General features: G+C 41.4%; 1 protein-coding gene across 12 annotated transcripts in view; it reads left to right on the forward strand.

The window, feature by feature from the left end:
• The window catches only part of Ptprt (protein tyrosine phosphatase receptor type T), a 1,119,809-nt gene that overhangs the window by 382,833 nt on the left and 711,951 nt on the right, over positions 1-25,025 (forward strand). For all 12 annotated transcript variants that reach the window (XM_029473981.2, XM_029473985.2, XM_029473982.2 and 9 more), the window contains exons 4-5: positions 5,414-5,495; positions 19,079-19,194. In XM_029473981.2, coding sequence (XP_029329841.1) covers positions 5,414-5,495; positions 19,079-19,194 — 198 coding nt within the window. The remainder of the gene's footprint in view (positions 1-5,413; positions 5,496-19,078; positions 19,195-25,025) is intronic.

Here is a 25,025-nt window from a genome sequence, read left to right on the forward strand (position 1 = left end):
CTGAGACAAAAGGATGGACCATCTAGAGACTGCCATATCCAGGGATCCATCCCATAATTAGCGTCCAAATGATGACACCATTGCATACACTAGCAAGCGTTTGCTGCAAGGACCCTGATATAGCTGTCTCTTGTGAGACTAGGCTGGGGCCTAGCAAACACAGAAGTGGATGCTCACAGTCAGCTATTGGATGGATCACTGGGCCCCCAATGGAGGAGCCAGAGAAAGTATCCAAGGAGGTAAAGAGATCTGCAACCCTGTAGGTGCAACAACATTATGAACTAACCAGTACCCCAGAGCTCTTGACTCTAGCTGCATATGTATCAAAGATGGCCTAGTCGTCCATCACTGGAAAGAGAGGCCCATTGGACAGGCAAACTTTATATGCTGCAGTACAGGGGAATGCCAGGGCCAAAAAAATGGGAATGGGTGGGTAGGGAATTGGGGGGGGAGGGTATGGGGGACTTTTGGGATAGCATTGGAAATGTAATTGAGGAAAATACGTAATTAAAAAAATATTAAAAAAAAAAAAAAGAATTTGACACTTAGCCGGGCATGGTGGTGCATGCCTTTAATCCCAGCACTCGGGAGACAGAGGCAGGTAGATTTTCTGAGTTCAAGACCAGCCTGGTCTACAGAGTGAGTTCCAGGACAGCCAGGGCTATATAGAGAATCCTGTCTCGAAAAACAAACAAACAAACAAACAAACAAAGAATTTGACACTTAGAGATTAATATCATTCCTATTTTATCTTTTACGACTTTTTCTGTTGAAATGATTTGCCAAACTTTTTGGAGTCTATTTGTTTCTTTTCTTGGCTATCAATAATTCTTTGGAACTCCCAAACTCCCCCCCCCCAAAGGATATGCTTTTGGGATATATATCACCACATATGTCATTTGGCTTTCAATATTTTTATACTCCTGTTAACACAAATAATTATTAAGATACATTGTATAGGTTTTTTAAACTTAGAAAATTTGATTAGAAAATTGTATGAGACTAAACCTACACAATCTTGTTCATTAGGAGACTTATTGGTATTACACTATAACATAGCCTATGATCTTTTTATAGATCCATGAGCATTTGAACAGAAAATTAATACATTTAAGAGTATAGATAGATAGATAGATAGATAGATAGATAGATAGATAGATAGATAGATAGGTAGTATTGCTTTTTCCATTTGATTGATCAGAGACCAAGACATAGGATGAAATCTTGAGATACTATCTTCTTTTCCCCATCATCGTTTTCCTTTCAAGTCTCTTGACTGAGTTGTAGAGATCAAGTTAGTCTCCTTGATGGTTTATTTTTTCCATTTTGGTTAAAATTCTACTTTGAAACATTCACATTATTTTTTGAAACAACTGTGTTCTGCTCACTTACATTTTTCTTATTGTGTCTTTGTTCCACTTGCTATTTGTAAGGTTACTAAGTCATTCTGCCTTAGGTGTTTATCTTACATCACAATTAGACTTTGATTATTTAGACAGCCTGGCTGTTTGGCTCTATTTTAACCCATTTATATTTATTGTCAAAACAAACATATTTTTGTATTTGTCATTTTTTTGTTCCACAGTGTGAATACTTTTTTTTTGCTATTTCTTTTGAAATATATTTGTTGTACATTCTCTATTTTCTTTTAATTTTCCTACAGACATTACTTTGGTTTTTCCATTAAATTATTTGAACACATACACACACACACACACACACACACACACACACACACACACACACACACCTGGTTCTTTATGAAAAGACTTCTATGAGTTTTCTTTTCTGCAGAATGAAAGAGATGCCATTCCCTTATTCTGCATGGTCTTTTGTTTATTTTAGCTTATGCACAAATCCACGTGTTAGTTCTCTCTGAAGGACAGGACTGCATCATTTTAGGAAAACATTTTTTGAGAGCAGAAGCAGCTGTCTTGTTATGTGACTGTTACCCCCCTCATTATATCTCAAAACTCCCACAGATAAACTTTAACACCAAGAAAACTGCCCCATTCACAGCAATTGCCATATTCTTAATTTGCTCTCTTGGTATAATTTTTAGATCTCCAGGGCCAAAAGAGAATGCTAAGCATTGGGTCCACTGGCCTGAACAATATGATTTCCTATAAATATTTCCTGTCGTTGATATCATCACCCATTGTGGTGTCCAATCACAGGCTTGAGTTGAGTAGTAGAGACAGGACAGGGGGTTCATTATGGACAACATCAAGGTGGTAGATATGGAAAACATTCACAGGCTGAATCAAAACACTGACACTGATACCTGCCTGCCTTTGATCCACAAATGGATGCTTCCTATGATCTGTCTAAGAACAAATATGGAAAAGCCAGGCTGTAGCTAAGAAATTTCAGTATGGTAGAATGAAAATAAGGCATGAGGTTAAAGTAGAAGCCCATAGATGTGCCCAGATGCCCTATAATATCACTGCATTACTAGAGAGATGTCCCATTGGAGGTAAGGTAAAAGATTTGAAATATGCTCATAGCTGTTACATACAGATTGCATGTGAGGCAACTTTATGTTATGTGGGTAGAATTTCAGAACTATGGGCTGTTTTTATGATGGTGATTAGTGTTCTGACCAATGGCTTAAGACATAGAGCTGGGCTTGACATTACCAATGAGTTGGCAGTGGTGGAAGGTTGAATGTGTATAGTTAGATGATAAGTAGAAGAAGCCAAGAATCCAAAGGGATAGAGAAGAAGGGATGCCTATAAATCCTATAAATGCATGTTAGGACACACACATATATGTGTATGTATGTGTGTATAGATATACATATATACATATATGAGTGTATGTATATATATGAGTGTATGTATATATATGTGTGTGTGTGTATATATATATATATATATATATATGTATATATATATATATATATATACATAATATGAGAAAGCCAAATATGTAGTATCCATTGAGCCCAAGTAGAGACCAAAAAATCTGTGAATAGTGACAATTGTAGTAGGATTGTAATAAGAATTATAAAAGACATTTAATGCAGTTTGTGGATGATTTGACAGTATTCATAAGCAATCCCCAAAATTCTGCCAGAGAACTCCTACAGCTGATAAACACCTTCATCAAAGTGGCTGGATACAAAATTAAATAAAAAAAAATCAGTAGCCTTCCTTTATATGAATGGTATTAGGGAAAGAATACCTTTGTCAATAGCTACCAATGATAGAAAGTATATAACCATGAAAGTGAAAGACCTATATGACAAGAACTTTAAGTGTCTAACAATTTAAATAGGATACTAATTCTTTCCACCTGAAAGGTACCTAATATGGTAGATACTGTAATTCTAGGTACAGACGCTAGGACTCAAGACAGGAAGTTACTATACCTGTACCTCAAGGGACCTCTTTCTTCTTTTATAAAAATATTATTTTTAAATGTGTGAGTTTTATGTGTACATGTATGACTACATACCAGCAGAGGGCATCAGTCTCACCTGACTACAGTTATAGAAGTTTGTGAGCTACAATATGGGTGCTGGGAATTGAACTCAGAATCTCTGGAAGAAAAGCCCATGCTCTTTACTACTGGGCCATCTCTCCAATCCCACCATCTTCCTTCTTAAAATAAGAGAAAAGATTGGGGGCAAGAGCTTCATCAGATTTAGTAATTAGAATATTAGTGCCTGTCATGAATAGAATCTTGAGAGGAATATTTAATAAAGGTTGGGAATTTTATGCTTATTATTTTATGGTGAAAACAATTGTGTTAGGAATGGCTTATTAAACTACTAAGAATTATGATTGAAATGCAACTGGCCACAGAGAAAAAACTTGCTACAAAGAGGTACTTTTTCAAGAATAGGAAAAGCTAAAGCTATGTTAAGGTCAGAGGGAAAGGAGTAGGGCCTGGAAATACAGAATAGCAAAAGAAAGCCAAGAAGAGCCTTGGTTCTAGAAACTGCAGCAGGGATCAGTCAGATACTGAGAGTGCATGCAGAAATTGTGGTTGGTGTGAAGGAAGGTTAGGTGTGGGGGTAAGGAGTGGGAAGTCAGCCCCTCTCTCATCTTCTTGAGGCTCTAGAGCCTTCTGGGATTGGGTGAGAGGAAGATGCAACGAGCACACTGGGTAGGGTTTGGGGATGGAGAGGGAAGGTCCACAGTGGGCTTGACAAGGTTCAAAAGGAGGTGTAAAGGAATTAGTCTTTCAGAGAGAGTGACATGGGTGATTAGACGCCTAGAATTCTGGAGAGTGTCGGAAGATCTAGAATGTACAGACTCTGGGAACTGTGTGAGTCTAAGGAGCCCATGGGAGAGGAGGGTTAGGAGAGGATTGTAGGGTTAGAGTCTGACAGAGAATTACTGACAGAGTGTTTGAGAATGTAGCTGATACAGTTTGGGGGAGTATGAACTAGTAGTGTGATGCTTGCACACATGCTCATCTGTTCCCAGTGAGGGGACGGGGAATGCAGGGGAGGCTTAGTTATATAACCCATGTGGAAGTAAAAGGTTTCAGTAGGAATCAGAGAGTAGAGAAGAGAAAAATTCTTGCTTCCTTCCACTCCTGGATACAACCAGGTAGGTTGCTGCTAGTTTCTAAGAGGCATAATGAAGAAGTCTAGGAAACCTTAGTAAGTGGCTCAACCTGCAAGGTGCTTGCTATGCAAACACAAGGGCTTGAGTTTGACCCCTAGCATCTTGTAAGAAGAAGGCAGGTGTTTAGTTCCAGTGCTGGGAAGGCATAGACAGGCAACTGATGGCCTGACAGTCTAGCGTAGTTGGAGAATTCCAAGCCAAGTGAGAGACCTATCTCCAAAAATAAATAAATAAATAAATAAATAAATAAATAAATAAATAAATATCCCAAAATGGGTGGCACCTGAGGAATGACAACAAAGGTTAGCCAATATATACACATTTACACATTCACACAAACACACATACACATACATATACACAGAGGAAGACCAAGTTGATTGCAGAATAGCATCAAGATCAATAAGGACATTAGGCTATTAATAAGTAGTAGCTTCTGTAATTCATTTGAAACCACAATGAAGGAGATGCCCGGGACCTTGATCTGATTATTTGTTGCTGTGACTGAGTGTTATCGCTAAAAATCCATTAATCCATCATTCCAAATGACTGGCTGTTCTTTCTTTCTTTTTTTAAAATGCATTTCATTACATTGTATTTGTGTGTGTGTGTGTCTATGACTGGCTTTTCTTGCTGGTCACCAGAGTGCAGACTTTTTGCCTAGTTTGGAAACCCAAGTTACTGGGAAGCACAGTGTACGCTTCTAACAGAAGACATTGTTAGTTGGTTCTGATGGGTAGCTGACACAGGAAGTGACTGAGGTCTGGGTGGCTTCTTCAGGTGAATGTAGACGACTGATTCTGTGAAACTGACATCAGCCCTGTATATTGCAGGTGATATTTGAATCCGTCTCTTTGAAAGGTCATCCTGGTTACATCGCTGTGGACGAAGTTCGGGTCCTCGCTCATCCATGCAGTAAGTCTGTTCGTTTCCCTGGATACATTATTTCTATATGCCGGACTGGGTAGTCACAAGGCTGTAAAATCCTATTCATTCAGCTCATAGCTATCTCTCACTCACTAGCTCTTAATCCTTCAAAACTGCTCACAGAATGCAAGGCAATCAGTTCTGAATAAATCCATAATTTGGCTGGCCTGTTCAACAGCAGCATCTCCAGGAATTTGTGAGACTGGCAAAACAATTTGTCTGAATCTCTCTCCATTATTAAGGGAGTCTAAAGTCCTGATTGTTTATTAGTGGGATTCAGACCACTGAAGTAGAAGGATTAGAGACCTTTGGATAGAATCTTTTGCAATTGTCCTTTAAAAAAAAAGCAAAACAGAACAGAAAAAGAACAACATTAAACATGGAGCAAATTAGCACACTCTTCACAAACAGGGAAAAGAACCCCAAAGCTATTAATTCTTTTTCTTTCTTCCTTTTTTTTTTTTTTTGGAAATTCACAATGTCATTATTGTATTTTTTCTTGAATATTTTTTATTAATTAATTTTTTTACACTCCATATTTTATCCCATCTCCACCTTCCAACTGTTCCACATACCATATCTCCTCCCCCTTCCCCCACCCCATTTGACCTCTAAACTCCCTGGGGCCTCCAGTCTCTTGAGGGTTAGGTGCATCATCTCTTAATAAACATAGACCTGAAGTCCTCTACTATATGTGTGTTGGGGGACTCATATCAGCTGGTATATGCTGCCTGTTTGGTGGTCCAGTGTTTGAGAGCTCTCAGGGGGTCCAGATTAATTGAGACTGCTGGTCCTCCTACAGGATCGCCCTTCTCCTCAGCTTCTTTCAGCCTTCCCTAATTCAACAACAGGAGTCAGCTGCTTCTGTCCATTGGTTGGGTGCAAATATCTGCACCTAACTATTTCAGCTACTTACTGGGTCTTCCGGAGTGCGGTCATGCTAGGTCCCTTTTTGTGAGTGCTCCATAGCCTCAGTAATAGTGTCAGGCCTTGGGACCTCCTCTTGAGCTGGATTCCACTTTGGGCCTCTTACTGGAACTTCTTTTCCTCAGTTTTCCTCTCCATTTTCATTCCTGTAATTCTTTCAGACAGGAACAATTATGGATCAGAGTTGTAACTGTGGGATGGCAACCCCACCCCTCACTTGATGTCCTGTCTTTCTGCTGGAGGTAGGCTCTATAAGTTCCCTCTCCCTAATGTCTAGAAATTTATCTAAGATCCCTCCCTTTGAGTCCTGAGAGACTCTCACCTCCCAGGTCTCTAGTGCATTCTGGAGGGTCCTCTCAAAAAGAAAGGACAATATATTAAGTATCTTACAACAAAGCCAAAAGCAGAGAGCCACAAGCACATAAAACCACCTACAAAAACAAACATATCAGGAACCAACAGTCATTCTCTCTTTAATATCTCTCAATATTAATGGACTCAACTCACCTATAAAAAGACATAAGCTAACAGACTGGCTACACAAACAAGATCCAACATTTTGCTGCATACAAGAAATATACTTCAATAAAAAGATAGACACTATTCTTTAAAAATAATTTCAAATACACTCATCAACTCTATGCAGGTGTAGGGCGAGATTTCTTATGGTATTTAGTGCTCATGGTAGAATATCAAGAGTCTTCATGTGGCTCACCACTTCAAGCTCCCCTTCGTGCAGTAACACTTGAATGTGTTTCAGCAAAGAGCCACTGCTCCTGGCCAGCCTGGGTGCAGGCAGCTGTGATGGTATCACACCTATAAGTATATGGTTGGATGTCTAAAGTCTCGGGATGCCTAGGAATCAAGGAAGCCACTGCCAGAGTTGGCTGGGATGCCAGGTCCTCAGTTTGGGAGTGCTTTTGTCATAGATTTCTACCAGTTGTTTCTACATAACCCCTGAGGGTTTCTCCATTCTCCCATGTGGTCATGAGACATTGAATAAATATAGTTTAGTAGGATAATATATCCATGGCAGACTGACATTTAAAAATTTTTAATTTATTCTTTGAAAATCTCATACGTGTAATATAATATATCTTTATTATATCTCATTCCCCTTCCAGTCACCCTCAGAATCCCACACTACATCTTCCTCCCAGCTTCATCCTTCTTCCTTCCTTACCTCCCCCCTCATTATTTCCTTCCTTCCTTGCTTCTTAATTAATTATTGAAAACCCACAGAGTTTCATTAGTGCTTTCCATATATTCACAGTTGTTGGGTTCATTCTTGGGGCATAGGGAGCTGCCAGTGGTCACACACCTAAAGAAAAAAAAAAAGACATCGCCCCTCCCCCAACACACTACAGCTGTTCACTGCCCAAAGCTCCTCAGCTAGGGGTAGGCTCTCTAGGGAGCTCTTTCTCCTTTCTTGCGAGAATTTTGAAATGGCTAGATTGTGTGCAGTTCATATGTAGTGAACCACAAGATGCTATGATTTCACATGTGCAGCAGCTGTGTCATACCCAGAGACCAGCAATTCACAGACCTCCCCTTTGTATCTTCTTGCTTGTCCATTCTTTCGATCTCCTGTTATGTTTCCCAAGACTTCCAGGCTGAAGATTGATTTAGAGTGCCCATCTGTAGCTGAGTTTGCTCTTTGAAGGCTTTGTAGAATTCTGTAATGAACTCATCTAGTCCTGGCCTGATTTTCAGCTGGGAGACTTTAGTGTTTCAGTCTTGTTGCTCATTATGGAACTGTTCAAGATTTATTTAAATTTCATATTGATTTACTTTTCATATATTGTAACCATCTAGAAAAGAGTCCATTCCCTTTAGATATTTTTTTTCAGTTTAGTACAGTAGGGGTGTTTAAAAATATGTTCTTATGATTTTCTGAATTTCACTGGTATCTGTTCTTATGTCTCCCAGTTCATTTCTTTCTTTTTATTTTATTTTATTTTATTTTATTTTTTATTAGGTATTTTCCTCATTTACACTTCCAATGCTATCCAAAAAGTCCCCAATACACCCCCCCCACTCCCCTACCCACCCACTCCCACTTTTTGGCCCCGGCGTTCCCCTGTACTGGGGCATATAAAGTTTGCAAGTCCAATGGGTCCCAGTTCATTTCTAATTTTACCAAATTGTATCTTTTCTTTTGATAAATTTGACCAATCTTTCCAAAACCCATCTCATGATGCTATTGATTATTTTGTAGTATTTTCTACTACATTAATTACAGTCTTGGTTTTGATTATCTCTTTTCATCTACTACTTGGATGACTGGTTTGTTCTTATTTTTCCATGGCTCATCATTAAGTTATTTATTTGAAGCAGGCACTTATTGTTATAAATAGTCCTCTTAGAACAAGAAGACCAACCTTCTAAGGAAAAGAGGTTTAATTAGCTCACAGGTTTTGGAGGTTTGAAGGGCATAACACTGGCATAGGCTCCGGTCAGTGATGGCTTTCCAGAATCTGGGAGCAGAACAGAGCATCATATGGGAATAAAGAGGGAGTGTACATGTGGATGCCGTCTCTGTCCATTTATTTTTAACACTGGGATTGAACTCTTAGTGTTCCACTGTGACAACCTCATCAAAATCTTAACAACATCTAAAACAGCTCTAATGGTTACAGTCAGATTCAGACCTCTTTGTGCCATGGAATTCAGGAATTCAATTTTGGTATGAGTTTGGAAGATTAACCATATTGAAACCACAATTATGCTATGGCTAAGGAAGTCTCCCTATGAGGCACACCCTGTGTACTTCCCTATGTATCTTTAACCCACGCCCCCATACCCAGGCATGAGCCTCCCACCAGCCCCATCATGTTGCTTCAATTGAAATGGATCTTTTCATTTCTGCTACCATTCATTTGTCAGACCTTAAATCGCTATTTTGCTCTAGCTTCCTGGGATAAGAGCACCATGGTCTGACTCATTAGCTTAAAGCACCTTCTCTGGAAAAATGTATGCTAAGTTCCAGGTTCCGATCAATGCTTGTGGGGGGACTGACTGGGTCTGAAATCTACATAAGAGAGATCTACTCTTGGAGAAATCAATTTAGAAACACTGAGGTTAGATTCCCTATGACTCTCCCTATTCTCTGGGTTATGTCTCAAGTCTCTCAGAGTGTCTTAGATGGTTCTCTCCATTTACTCATGCCTGGGAAATGTCTCTGATGAAGTAGACTTCTTGTGAAAAGGATCCAAAGTCCCCAGCATTGCAGGGGTTCTACAGTAGGCATGCAGACAGGTTTTCCTTACTTGTTCTGACTGTCTTCCTTCCCAGACTCTCATGAGTCTCACATGCCTGTAGCTGCCCACAGCTACACAAACTGGGTTCCTGAATGGGAAGCTGGGGCTGTATGGGAGAAATTGTGAGAGGAATAACAAGCCAAGACAAAGTTTTCTGATCAAGGCCAATGTTTACTTAAGAGTCTGAGCTTATAAAGGGGGAAGGGGAAGATCTCATCCTCTACCATGCCAGGATCTCAGGATAGTGTCAGGAGAACAGGTTCAGCCTCTCAGCATGTAGTAGTGTCCTCTTGGAGGAAACCCCTGATGTGGCAGAACAATAGACCTAATCTAGGTCTGAAGACTCCACCCTAGGTGGGCTAGCTGACAGTGACAGAACAGGTCTAAGCCAGCCTGCTCAAAGCTGGGAGATGATACAGATGCCTGTTGGGGGATGGTCTGTATTCAAGATGGACAGTGGTATCAGGAAATATCTGCTCTTCTTGCTTCCATTTAACTATACATTCAACCCTGTACATTCTTCAGTTTTGAGTAGTCTTCCCGATAAACCTTTTATCTTCTGCACATACTGCACATGCCTCTCTCCATAGAGTATGCTCATCTTTGCTGCCTAAATTCATTATTTTTATGCTTGGAGATGGTCTTTCTGGTAGGTGGCACTGTTTTCCCTCCAGCAGAATACAGTATGGTACTCTGTTCTTGGGTCCCAGTGCTCTGTGTTCAGGAAGGAAACCTCACTTTCACTATAATACCCTGTTTTGGTGTCCCCTAGTCTCAACTGTCTTATCTCCAAGTCCTGCCCACCACCATCAAATATCCCCTTCTCTTTGTTGTATCTCTGTAGGGGAACATCCCAAGATGACATTTGGATGGCTTTCTACCCACAAAATTCCTAAGGATCATTGGACATCTTCCCAGTGTTCACTGGGACTTCTGTGAATTTAAGATTCTCCTCATAGCCTCATCCTCCTCCTGCTGAGAAGTGTGGATTGCATGGCTATAGAATTGCTAAGAGTCACTTACCCAGCAAATGGGCCATGGGATATAACTCTAGAAGACATGACCTTGGCTTTATTTCTGCATGGTGTATTGTGGCTGTGTTCAATCCTAGTGCTTAGGAGGCTTAAGCACATCCTTGCCAGCACATATACTCTGAGGCCTATGGAAGGGTAGCTGGAATTGGAGAAGAATCACATTAAGGATATGTGCAAACACCGCCAGTGTGTATAGACCTCTGAGGTATACCCACAGCTCATATGCTCAGTGCATTCATTGCTAGCACAGGATTTTATCCATTCTTCATCTCAACAAGTAAATTATTGATTGTGAACTGTGTGTTCAAGAGCTCTCCTGGGCATAGCTGATAGTTAAGTAAGAAAGGGTTGGCTTTTGGCGCTTGATTGGCAGGGGGGCGAGAAGGAAGAAAGAAATGAAAGTATCTAATACTAGATAAGCAGTGGATAATTTGGGGTAATGGAATGAGCCGTGAATATGATAAATATGGGAGGTGGAATTCCTTCAGTAGTGTGTTCAAAGATGTGGTCAGAGCTGGGACTCTAATCATAGAAAAAGGAATTTGCTTTCTAAGAATTTGGTGGGGGCTTCTAGGAAGAGGAAATGGTAAGTTTCCAAAGGAAGACATCCCAGTGCTGCCGGTGTGTCCTGGTAGATGGAGCACAGCAGACAATATTTTAGGTAAACCTTGGGCAAGTGAACTGGGACCTCTCCACCTAGGGCTTTAGGCATCATTATGAGTGGGTGTTAGCAGGGAGGCAATGTGAGGAAGGCTTTTGGGGAATGGAATAGTTTTAGTTAACTCATAAAGGATGCTGTGCAGCATATGAGTTTGAGTCCCATAGGAAGGATGGGGAAACTATAAGAAAGAGCATTCTAGAGCTATGCAAAAAGCAGGGGTGACCTGGAGCAGGATTGTGAAGAGTCAGCCACTCACCACTCAGGGAGCATTTATTGAGCTTGTACTCAGTGTCTGGGATTATGGAACTACATAAGACAAATTCATTGTCTGTCTTTGCAAGACTCCGTCAAAGTGAATGAGATCAAAAAGCAAACAGCCAGCTCTGCATTTATATAATATGTAACAGATGGTTTATTGCTTTGCAAGAACTGCCACCAGGACGTGCCAGAGACTAGGTGGCTTAAGTGATCACTAGATTTTCCAATAGCCCTTGTGGCTAGGAAGTCAAGGTTAAGGTGCTAAAGGTTTGCCTTTGTAGATCATCTTCCTGGGCTGGCAAATGGTTTCCTCAGTACAACCTCCCCATGGGCTTTTCCTATCTGTGTAAGTCCTTGGTGTCCTTTTGTGTGTCCACAATTCTTCTTTCTGTAAGAACACTAGTTGGATTAGATCAGGGTCTACCCCAACAGTCTTGTTTGAACTTGATCAGTTCCTACAAGGCTCTATTCCTAGATTCGGTTACATTTCATGTACCAGGTTCTGGAAGATAGAAGCACCATGGAGAAACAGACATGCAAAAGGGTGCTGCATTCAGGCCCTGAAGATAACTAGTCTTATTTGATTGGTTGCATTGGGAGACAGATGACTGCCTCTGTATCTCTGAGAATTCTTGCTACCTCTGAAGTGCTCACCACAGACCTTGGGGCTGCTTATGGGTTTTAACTTTCTGATTTGTCTGATACACTCTTGTGTTTTCCCCAAAAGCTCAGCCTTTGAATTAATTTCTCTCAAAAGTTTTTCAGATGTTATCTGTACAGAAAAAGATGCATTTCATTATGTCTTCAAATGTTCTGAGTCTCCACGTCTGTCCTTCAAAATATTTCCTATTGACATGTGGCCAGAATTTATCAATAAATGTTTCAATTAATTATTCTAAAAGTTGTGGACAGAGAAATCATCACTGATTTGCAATTTTATCCTCTATACATTGAAGCTGGCTCTAAATGTTTATCTCAAAATTCCAAAACAGTTACCAAAAGCCAGACCTTATCCTCCAAGTATATTATTTTCTTTTATAATGGAAAACTTCTCATCCATATTTTATAGCTCATTTAACTTTTTTTGTTGTGGTTGTTATTATTCCAAAAGTAGTTTGGCCAAAGCCACCATCCACTGCTGTGTCTTGGTGTCAGCTGTTAGCAGGGGCCTCTGCGGTTATAAGTTTGTTAAATGTCAGCACACTTTGCCACACAGCTTCAAACTTTCTAACTCCCAAGTTGACTTTTCCAACCTCTTTTTGCTCCCATCACAGCCTCGCAGGGTCCTGTCGCTCAGCCCACAGAACACCAGCAACATTGTTTCTAATGGATGTAGCAGTTTTCACTTCAATTGTGTGGTTCCCTGCTGAGCATTGTCAGGTTTAAAGAGCGAGATAAAGGGCACAATAATACGTCTTCAGATGCTGCACTGACATCTGCAGGAGTTTAAATGTCACCGGCACCAAGGCATTTTGCCCCAAATACACAACCAGTTTTGTCTTAACCCTGTTCAGCAGGTTCCCATTTTAGAGGAAATCAGTCTCAAGGAGGATGGTGGTGGGGGCGGGGTGGGGTGGGGTGGGGGCTGCTTAAAGCTGGGCAGGTGGCTGCTTGGAGGACCCGAGGTCACTTGTTATTGGCTGGAGGTTGGGTGAATTGGTATAATAATTTCATTCGCAGAAATGCAGAGGCAGATAATGACGGAAAGGGATTGGCCAATGAACAGACTGGAGTTGGGGATGGAAGGAGGGTCAGAAAAGCAGGCTCCAGGACAAGACCAAACACAAGGAGGATCCCAACAGAAAGACACTCACTGATCATGAGACATGGCTGATCCAGGGCCTTGGAGAATAGAGTTAAGCGTCTATGGAGAGAGTGCAGAAGGAGAGGTTAGTTGAGAAAAGTTCCTGCGATTGAGTGGTTCCCACAGTGTGTGTAGAGAGGAGCCTCACTGCTGGATTTACAGGCCCAGAGAAGGCCCAACAGGCCAGTGGGAACTGTCCCAGGAGACTGAACATAAGAGCAACTTACCAGAGGCCACAAACTGGTGGGCCCTGACTGTTGATGGCTTTAGCTAAGACTGTGGTGTGTTCATCAAACTTAGTCAAGGTTTTTGGGTGGAAGACTTCACCTAAAACACAGACTTCTCTTTTTATTTTCTGGAGAAATCTGATGACTGACAGCTGTGAGCAAGGTACTCCCACCCCCACCCTACTCCCTGCTGGCCTTTAGCAGCAGAGCCTCCCTTTCAATACAGTGTGAGGTCTCTCTAGTTCCCCTATTTATCCACTGCACCTTAATTTGCCAACATTAAAATGGGTGCCAAATACTGGTCCTCACTTTGACCACAGCATTTCTCCTTATTTACTGAAATATCTTTCCAAAATGGGAAACGAGAGAGAGAGAGAGAGAGAGAGAGAGAGAGAGAGAGAGAGAGAGAGAGAGGAGAGAGGGAGGAAGCAAGAAGGTGGTGACTTTGTTAGTGTTGATTTACAGTGGAATCGCTTTGTTAATTTTGATAGCTGTCTAGTTTCTGTGAGAGTTCGGGCTTGATGTGTCTGCTGGAAATCAGGGCTATTAGTGTTTCCCCGGAATTTCACACCCGAAACATTCAATATCCACATTCTGAATATAGAAGGGAGGGAGGGGGTGGAGTAAAAAGGAAAGAATCCAGAATGAAACTATGGGGCTGAAGTGGGAGGAGAGGAGAGTCAGAAACAGGCAGGTGCCAATCAATGACCAAAGAAGGACTAGTTCTGACTGCACGTGTCCTAAAACTAAACCACTTGTCACATGCACATGAGTGTAAGAAAAAAGGGGCTTTGGTAAAATGCACAGGACATCTTAACTTTGGAGCCAACATACACCCCCTCCCTATATAGGAAAGGTGTCCCTTTCCCTTTTATAACTGAAGCAAAATCAGACCTATAAGGTTTGCTCCATCTGTGGCTGAAGAACTGGTAGTTCTAAAAATAGCTTCACAAAATTATACAGGAGCACCAAAGGACAGCAATTTCAAGCAACCCGAGAGCAGCCTGGCATCTATCACATTGGTAGATGCAGGAATCTTGAACAAGGAGACGGACAGCAGAAGTGGCCTCACCTGGGCCTTGGACCCTTGACACCTTAGCCGCAGGGTCCTGACAACAGCATCTGAACTGTTGTCAGCTGGTTTAAAAACATGAGCAGATGGTATATACTTTCTCATGGCAAGTGTCCTTGATCACACTGAAGTCCTTGAGTTTTGGAGTCTTCCTGGTGGTGGCACATTTTGGTAGACCAAACCGTTCAAAACATCCACAGGGGAAGGTAATGTGGACTGCGGTCCTTGTAAAATATCTGAGAGCAAACAGAGAAGCCAGGAGACTCACCACCATCTGCCCTGGAAGTTCTTTCTCTGCACTGTGAGGCTGTCTGATGATACCAACTTCCCTCTCAAGGCCAGGAAGGCAGTAGGGCGGCTCGTTTGAAACTGAGTTTGGAACTGTTTCTGACTCTGTAGCTTTGGTGCCTGGTATAGTTTCATTTCTGTTGTGTGATAAAATACCCAGATTAAAAAACAACTTAGGAGAAAAGAATTTATTTGGCTTAAAATTCCAGGTTACAATCTATCATAGTCGGGGATTCAAAGCAGATGGGTGAGAAGCAGATATTCAGTCAAGCGCAGAGGAAAATGCACATCCTTGCTTGCTGATTTCTCCACTGCGCGATTTCTCCATTTAAAAATGTAGGATACCCCTGTCTTGGAAATGGCACCCTACCCATACTGGGCTATATCTTCCTACATAAATTAGCTTCATTGAGATAATCCCCTACAGAAAGGGAACACTGATTTACTGCTGGTGGGAATGCAAACTGGTACAACCACTATGGAAATCAGTGTGGAAGAAAATTTATCCTCAGAAGATGGAAATAGCTGTACCACAGGATCTAGCTATACCACTCCTGGTATATACCAAAGGTCTCTCTATCTTATTACAAGATGCTTGCTCATTCATGTTTACTGCTGCTCTGGCCACCTCAGCTAGTAAATGGAAACAGTGTTAGATGTCCCTCGGCTGATGAATGGATAACGAAAATATGGCATTATACAATGGAATATCGAGCTACTAAGAAAGATAAACTTATAAAATATTAAGCTGTTAAAAAATGAAATTATGAAAGTCTCCGGCAAATGGCTGAAGTTAGCAACAATGATTCTGAGTAAGATAACCCCGGGTCAAGAAAGACAAAGGTCACATCTACTCTCTCATTTGTGGGTGTCAGCTTTGAGTCAGATGTGTGTGCCTTGTTTGGGATACCCAGAGAGACTAAGAAATCAGTAAGGGGCCACAAGAGGAAGGGAGCTTTCAAGTGAGGAGAGACAGAACACTACTATAAAGGATTAAAAAGGAAGAACAGGATGGGAAGGGTTAAATTTGGGTGGGGCGTGGGAGGACAATGGAGAGGAGGGAATCTGGGAGGGGGAAACTATAAGTAAAGGCCTTTGAAGAAAGTTATATGGAACCCTACAGTCCAGGCTCCCTCAATACATACATAAGCCGTAATATCAAAGAATTTTAACAGTTACCCTGCAAGAGGAGGACAGTACCCCAATTAGAGACCACATGTTAGCAAATAAAATCCCCAAGTAACAGAAAGGGTTACCTCTTTTTGAATTGTTAGCCAATGGGGTCCCATAGAACCTCAAGCATTATAAGCTATTGTCAATAGACTTTAGAAGTTGATGATAAGACCATACTTCTGAAGGCTCTAGAATATGAGAAATTAAGCTGGTACTGACCTGGAAGCTTTCACCATGCTGAGCAGTGCTATGCATGATACAGAAGGAGAAAATTAATTAAACCAGAAATGTGGCAAAAACAGAAAAAAATATCAGTTTCACACAGTGTTTAATCCTGAAATAACAGGAATAAGGACTTGTGGTTACAGATTCTAGGGGAAGATCTGATAGTACCATTTTGCTTAACAAATGTATAGTATTAAAATGATTACTAATGACTTATTGCTATAAACCAGTGCATCCAGAAGAAAGCGTCTCCTTGCTGCAGATAGCAATGCACACAAAGACTCTTGGCTGTTCTGTGTGCAGAAAACATGAGATTCTGGTGTGTACATACATACATACATACATACATACATACATACCATCACATCCTTCCCCACAAGGCTCAGGGGTCCAGAAACAGTGGATGACATAAAGGAAGCAGTGTTTTCTGGACACAGCAGGGCAACTTCAGATATGACCTCAAACGGATTGCAACAGCATGCCCAAGACCTGTGCAAGCTCAAGCCAAATACAATTCCAGGATGAAGGTAGGAGATGGTATGAAATTCTACCACTAGCCCAGGAGTTCATGCGCTTCATAGATAGGGGAAGAGGGAAAGTTATTTTTTCTTCAATGATATGACCATGGTAGGTAGACCACACTCTATGGCAGACTCTTGTTCTGAAAGTAGTTGGGCAACATAAACAGGACTTGAGGCAGATATGGGTGAAAGCAAATTTAGGGAGGGAGGGAAGAGAGGGTGAAGAGGCTGGATATAGGAGGAGCTGATGGTGAATATGATCAAATTATATTATATGAAATTCTCATAAATTAACAAAGGTATTTAGGAAAGGGTAATCCTCATAGACATGGGCACTGGTCAACTGAGTGTCCATAGTCCCTACATCTTTGAGATCATCTTTCCTGGTGATTCTGGATTACATCACATTGACAATTAAGATAGCTGTCACAACAATCTTGGATTTGCTGATGCTAATTTCTGCCCTTTAGCATATGCTTCTCAGGGATACCATGAAATTAGGATAGATAAAACATGCAAAGTGTTTTGCTGGATGTTTTTATGTCAACTTGACACGAGATATAGTTATTTGGGAAGAGGGAATCGTTTGAGAAAAATGCTCCCACCAGATTGGCCCATGGGGCAGTGTGGGGACATTTTCTTGATTAATTATTGATGTAGCATGGCCTAGTCCATTGCTGGTGGTGGCACTCCTAAGCAGGTGGTCCTGAATGGTTTAGGAAAACAGGCTGAGCAAGCTGCAAGGAGCAAGCCAGTGAGCATCACTCCTCCATGACTACTGCCCCAGGTCCTACCATCAGACTCCTGTCCTGAGCTCCTACCCTGACTTTCCTGAATGATGACCTACAAGCTGTAAGATGGAGTAAACCCTTTCCTCCCCAAGTTATTTTTAGTGTTTTATCATGGCAACAGAAACCTCAACTAAGACTACTGCTTAGCACTGGTGGGCTTTTCAGTACATGTTATTCTTCCTATTTTTCTCCATGTTCTGGGCCTTCTAAGACCCCTCCATTAGCCCCACTTGGGATAAGTAGTCTATGCCCAGTTTATCACTGATTTTATTAATAGTGGTAGGGGACCTTCATTGCACTCAATGACAAAATTCACTCCTCCTGTCATTCATTAATTATCAGCTAATGGAGACCTGATATTGCTGTTTTATGAGGGACTTATATAGAGGAACACTTGGCCACACAAATAATGGAAGAGCTGAACTCAGTCATCCAACTTGAAACCCAGGATTAACCCTGGGTCTGCTTACCTCACATGCTGATTTTCATTTGAAGACTTTTATCCATGTGCCCAAGCCTCAGAATTTGTGTTTCACTTCCTACCCACACTTAGGATGTGCCACAGTGAAAAGCTGAGAATGCAAACTGTGCCTTTGTGAGCATGGCTAGCTCTCTAGAATTCTTTGCTTCTATATTCGTGAATCATAGGGCCAGTTGCACCATATTCATTAAATTTTAAGTGCTAGCCATGGCATCTATCATATAGAAATATTCAGTAAATGACAAACACTATAGTTTCTTCCTCCTTTTATCCTACTATACTCTTTGTCTGTAGCCATTGACAAATTCAGCATCAGCATCATCAGCATCATTAGCATCAGCATCACCATCAGCAGAGTCAAGGGAGGAACTTTGGGTTTTATGATTCTTCTTTTCATCTGTCATTCCCAGGGGTAACATTCATTTTAGATTCATTCTAGTGATGTGTGGGCCAAGTTAAAAGAGAGATTACACAGTAGCTAGTCATAGGAACATTGAGGGTCTCATAGGACAGGATTCATGTCTTGCTATTTTATGATCCCAAATTTTATGGATGCCTGATTATGCCAAACTTTACAATGCTCAGAGTCTTAGGTCTCTGACCTATGAACAGGGAATGTTCTCCTGTGAACTTCATAGACGTCACAAGGCTTAAATAGGTCAATATGTGAAGATCACAGAATGGACCTCATGTTGTAGTGACCCATCTGGTCTCATGTGAACCTGGCATCTTCTCAGCCACACATTCCAGGATCTCCAGGCCTATCCAGGGCTGCTGCCCCTGACGGAGAAGCGGTATGGGCAACTGCATCCTGTCCTCATGTGTTCTGTGTTTGGTTTTGTCTCTTAGGAAAAGCACCTCATTTCCTGCGACTCCAAAACGTTGAGGTGAATGTGGGGCAGAACGCCACGTTTCAGTGCATTGCTGGTGGAAAGTGGTCCCAGCATGACAAACTTTGGCTCCAGGTAAGAATGGGAGAGACCCTGTTCACACCATTTCCTCCCTTTGCAAGGAAGAAATTATGTGCCTTGAAAAAGGGTGTGGTGGGGGAGGGGTGCGGCCATTTTTAAATATCTCTGCTCCTTGGACATTGCTCTCCAATCATGCTGTTGTGGATTCATATCGACTGTTCAGCTAGGTTGGCATTTTATAGATAGAGAAGATAATGGCAATCTAAAAGCTCTAGTTCTAGAGTTTGTGAATACAAACTGCCCACCAAGCATTCTCTAACAAAACTTTGTTTTTAAAGCTACAATTACTAAAGCTAAGACAAATGGAGTATCTTAGGGTTTAGGTTTGTGATGTCATCAATCCATGACTAAAAGGGACTTGGATTTCTGGGTGAGACCATTACTCTTTTCTTGGAAAATGTCCTTGAAATGAGCAGTCTGTTCTCTGGCTAAATGAGTCCATCATTGAATAGAGTGCACCAGGACAGTGTTTTAATCCTGAATCTACCTGTGTTTCTTTTCTGCTCATTGATTCTACTTGCTTAGCAAGATGAGAGAGCATTTCTCTGGGTGGGGTACAGAGTCAGGGTATGGGACACAGAATGAGAGCATCTGCTGTGATGACATTGTCAGGCTCTTGTCAATGAGAATGCATATATATATATATATATATATATATATATATATATATACAAATATAAAGTTCTGGGACAATACAGAAGATCGAGCTAAGGTTCATTCTCCATGACATGTTCATAAGATCACCTTCTCTCTCTCTCTCTCTCTCTCTCTCTCTCTCTCTCTCTCTCTCTCTCTCACACACACACACACACACACACACACACACATACACACACACACACACACACACACACACACACGGTGGGGAAAGCATGGAATCAAGCAGTATTAAGGTCTTTCCTCAATAATTCTAATGTGAGGTCCATTTATATCATTGATTATATCAAATTTTTAACTTAGGTAGCTTGTTCTTAATCTATTCTAATAGTGAAATATTATAATAAACCACATATCATGATTTTCTCATCTATTAACCTATTGATGGCTACCCATTGCATTGTTTCCCATTTCTATCTGCTAATAAGAATCTATTGTAAACAGTGTGCACATCCACGTTGTGTATACATATTCTGTCATTTCTCTTGGGCAGACATCTAATCATGAAACTGCCAGGTCTTGTGTAGATGTGAGTTTGACTTTCTGAAGAACAAAGAGCTGTTTTTAAACCTAGTTGAACCCTTTCCCATTGCCACTGAGCATGTTTGTTTATTTGTTGGATCGATTAATTTTATTTTATTTGGTTGCTGTTGTTTGGCCCATGTAGAATCTATCTCCATTCTGATGGCAGTTCCTCCTGTCATCTCTCTCCTAAAGTTGAACCTTCTTTCTTGCTGTTGCAAACTCCCTGGCAAAGCTCATTCAGACACTAACAGTTTCTCCTTGGTACTTCCATCCCTCCTCCTGTGTCATTCAACACTGAGTAGTGCTATTGACTCTTTTCACTGTAATTAAAGTACATTTTGCTTTGAAGACGCATGCCATTTCAATGGCATTGACTCCACTGGCTCACAAGAATGATGTAGGACAATCACAATATTTTTCAGCTACTTTATTTGGGCATTCCAATTATTGTAAGGTCAGTATTGCTCCCATACTGACTGGTGTGCACTAAGCCTTACTTTTGTACACAGGAGGATGTTAAAATTGAGCCCAATGGATGTTTTGAAGAAAATAGACAGCAATACGCACCACCGAGGTCTTTCAGATTTTATTTACCGATCTACTTTTCAATGTTTTTCAGGTGACTTAGAGCGGATACAAAGCAAGATGAGATAGTGTAAATTAAAAGGGAAGCACCCCACGACAGGAAGCTCACATGAGAACTGCTTCTCAGGCGATGACTACATTTCTTCCTTCCCACTGCTGGCTTTAGGGTCACCAGTGGGGCGCCTGAGCGCCACAGCCACCAGTGGGATAAAGGAAGCTTGTCAGATATACTGTTTACAATGTCTGCGAGATAAACACGACCCAATTGCTCAGGAAAATTCTAACTGTTGTTCACACAGAGGCCAGACAGGGAATGGTTCCCAGGAGCCCTCATAAAGCAAAGACTGTGTGATGTAATGAGCAGCATCCTCTACCACAGTCTTATTGAGGGCACACAAGTGGCTTTTGTGGGTCTGCTTCACATCATAATAATACTCTGTGTGAAAGCAGGCTGAGGTGGTAGAAGGAAAGGGGGGAAACACAGCTCAGGCAGGGGTCCCCAGCTTTCTGCTAATCTATCTCTACCCAGGGAGGTTTTAAACTTAATACAGCAAGTGAATAGATACAATAACTATTCCTGCAAGGAAATCTCCTTGAGTACCGGCTCACTCCTCCATATTTCAGGGAATATTGCGAAGGAGGGCACAAATACTGGGCATTCTGACAGAGGCCTGTGTGACTAGTAAAATTCCACACATAGGTACAACACTGTGTGTGGTTGGAAGTTGTTGGCTATATGGTAGTAGTCACAGGGTAACAGAGTTAACAGGACACACACGTCTACACAGGCACATGTAGTATATAGACAAGTCCATCATTTCTGGGATATAATTAGGCCCACAAAATCTAAAACCTTCAATGTGTGTATTTTTCCAAAATTAGTTTCATTGATAGCAGTTTTCTAAGGAAGGAGCCAGAAATGGGGACAGGGATTTACCTGCAACTATATACAACTGGACAGAGGACCAGAAAGACCTAGAGGGTTCTGCAAGAGGGAATAATTAAGTAAATACTGGGATGAAGTAATTAAATATGAGATAGTAGACAGAGACTTAATGGCATTTTCATAGTACATAATTAAGTGAAAAGTGCAAGCTATTAAACAGTTGATATATTTAATATTTTAATGAAAAAACACATATGCATATATAAATATGTACAAAGTTATACATTTACTTGTATAACATATATACAGACCCTATATGTCATGCATGGATATATACGTGTGTGTGTGTATGTGTGTGTATATACATATATATATATATATATATATAAAATAGTACTATAAAGCATATATCAATATTACTAATTGTGATAATAGATTATGTGTGTTTATTCTTTTTTTCTATTTCATTGAAGTATTAAAAACGAATACAAAGAACTAACTTAAACAAAAGCAAATGCCATTTAAAAAGGAGCAAAATGGCCACTTGTCCCTAGATATAGATGTTCTAGAGTTAGCAGAAAGCCTTTCCTAGCATCAAGTAGCCATTTGTAGTGGAAGAGCTAGCTTCTGGGTAAGGACTCAGAGCAGTTTCCCTTGGGCATACTATCCATCATGTGGGTCTTTAGAATATTCTGTGATGTGTCCTCCTTTCTTATCTCTACCCTCACCCCACTCTCCAGGGACTCTAGAGCAAACCTGTCAGCTCCTCCATGAAGCTGACCTTTGAGATCTCTCTAGAAAGAGTTTCCACTGAGAGACTGTACAACCAACAATGCTTGCCACCTTGGAAATGAGGCCTGTGTCCAGATGCTCTGTGCAGATCTCAGCAGGGTCTGTGTATGGGTTGAGACAATCACAGGCACCAGAGAGGGTTTGACAGGACAAGGTTCTTGTTCTGGGAGCCCTTCCCTCCAGATCAGTGGTACCTGGTTGTAAGATAAAGAGGCACATCTGTCTGTCTACATAGCAGCATTGCTTCCTGTTACCTTGTTACTTGATCCCATGGGGAAGCACTGGCTACCCAAACAGAGAGTACTGCATGAAGCCTCTCCTCTCCCAACTGTTTCCAAACTCAATGTCCCTCTGCATAGGGCTTCTACATGGTAGTCAGAGAAACTCAACAATAATAAAGCCTAGAGACGACACATAATGGTAGGCATGTCCTGAGGGTTACCACACAAAATATTTTTAATGCTCATTGCCATCCTTCAAAAGGCTGACGTTAACAGCCCCAAAGAGATTGTGCATCAGTGGGGTTAAAGAGAACTTCAGAGTCAAATTGAGATTGAGAAGGAGAGCCAGGATAAGGGTGTGGGCTGTATCCTAAAGCCTTGAGTTAATTCACCAAGTCACTTTGCCACCCCAAATCTAATTATTCTTTGCAGCTGGATCCCAGTAAGAAAAATGTAACTTCAGGCTGGGGAAATGGCTCAGTGGGTAAAGTGCTCGCCATGAAAGCTTGAGGATCTGAGGTCAATCCTCAGGAGCCATGCTCATTTGTAATCTCAGGGACTGGGAGGCACAGAGAAGAGGATCCATGGATTTTCTGGCCATCCATCCAAGATGAATCAGACAGAGTCAGACGAATATAGGTTCAGGGAGGGAGGGAGAGAGGTAGGGAAGGAGGAAGAAAGGGAGAAAGAGAGGGAGGGAGGGAGGGAGGGAGGGAGGGAGGGAGGGAGGGAGGAAGTGAGTGAATGAAAGAGAGAGACAGTGACAGAAACAGCAACAGAGACAAAAACACAGAGAGAAAGGGAGACAGACAAAAAAAGAGACTCAGAGAAACAGAGGAGAGAGGGGGAGAGACAGAGAGAGAGGGAGAGGGAGGAAGAGAGAGGGGGGAGGGAGAGAGAGAGAGAGAGAGAGAGAGAGAGAGAGACTGACCTTGCCTCAAAAGTAAAATATGGAGCAATGTCAGCCTCTGTCCTCTCAACACACACACACACACACACACACACACACACACACCCTACAGCCAACTTTCTTTATTTAGCATACATTCATACCTCTAATTTTATATTCACTGTACTAAATACTTACGTAAATTTGAACTTCCTAAATCTACAAGAAAATCAGTAAAATAAAATATGCTTGGAATTTCACTCAAACTAACATCTCTGGATGTTACCTTTTATTTCTCTTTCTGGTCTCATCCTTAGCCATGCTTCATAAATGTAAGGCTGATATTTGCAAGGTGGTTTTTCTTCAGTCCCATCTCTTCTTATACGCTATGCTTGTAAATATCAGCGGTGTGTTCCTTGTTAAAACCAAGGGATACTTATTGGTCCTTATACAGATGTTGTTCCTCGGCTTAAGGATGGAGTCAGAGCCTGGTCAGCCCATCCTGAGTGCGAATGGCATTTAGAGTAAATTTAGTACACTCAAGCTAAGGTCCCCAGCTCAGCAGTGCAGTGTATTATGGAGTTCTGGTTGCTTCTTCTCTCATTGCTGACTGACTGGAAGCTGGGGCTCTTGGCTGTTGTCCATCATCTTCACAGTAGGGAAGCACATACTGCTAGCCCAAGAACAAATGGCAATTGAAAATTTGAAGTGCAATTCCTGCTTAATATGTATCACTTTCACACTGCTGTGAAGTCGGGGATGTTCTAAGTCAAACCACCACCATCAGCAGGGTTACTGTACATGCCTGACTGTTCTTTTGGCCCTTCATGACATTAAATATTTCTTCTCTGAAGACCTCCCTGCCCTCTGGGGTTCCTGAAACCATGGGACAGTCAGTGTAATGAGATTGTTTTAGCTGATTTGCAGGTTAACAAGGTTGCTGGCTCTCATTTCATAGATGCTGGCAGAAGACACTAGTCTCCTGGTTCAGAGATGAGGAGCCTTGCTACTTTTGACACCACAGTCAGGGAGTGCTTCATTCTTATGCTCCTGTCCCTTGTCCCTCATAGGGATATTGGGGGTGGGAGTGGGTGTAGATTAAAGTTCCAACATGGGAGATCTGTGTCATAGGTGAGGAACATTATGCTAAGAAGACTATACATTAGAATTTATTAATAAGCAGTATTGAGACATAGGCTATAAACTTATAAACCATAAAACCCAGTAATGTCTGTCTGTCTGCTCTGCTCTCTCTCTCTTTGCGCCATGA

The sequence above is a fragment of the Mus caroli genome, unplaced genomic scaffold, assembly GCF_978045245.1.
Source record: "Mus caroli unplaced genomic scaffold, Mus_caroli_1 scaffold_2, whole genome shotgun sequence".
Classification (NCBI taxonomy): domain Eukaryota; kingdom Metazoa; phylum Chordata; class Mammalia; order Rodentia; family Muridae; genus Mus; species Mus caroli.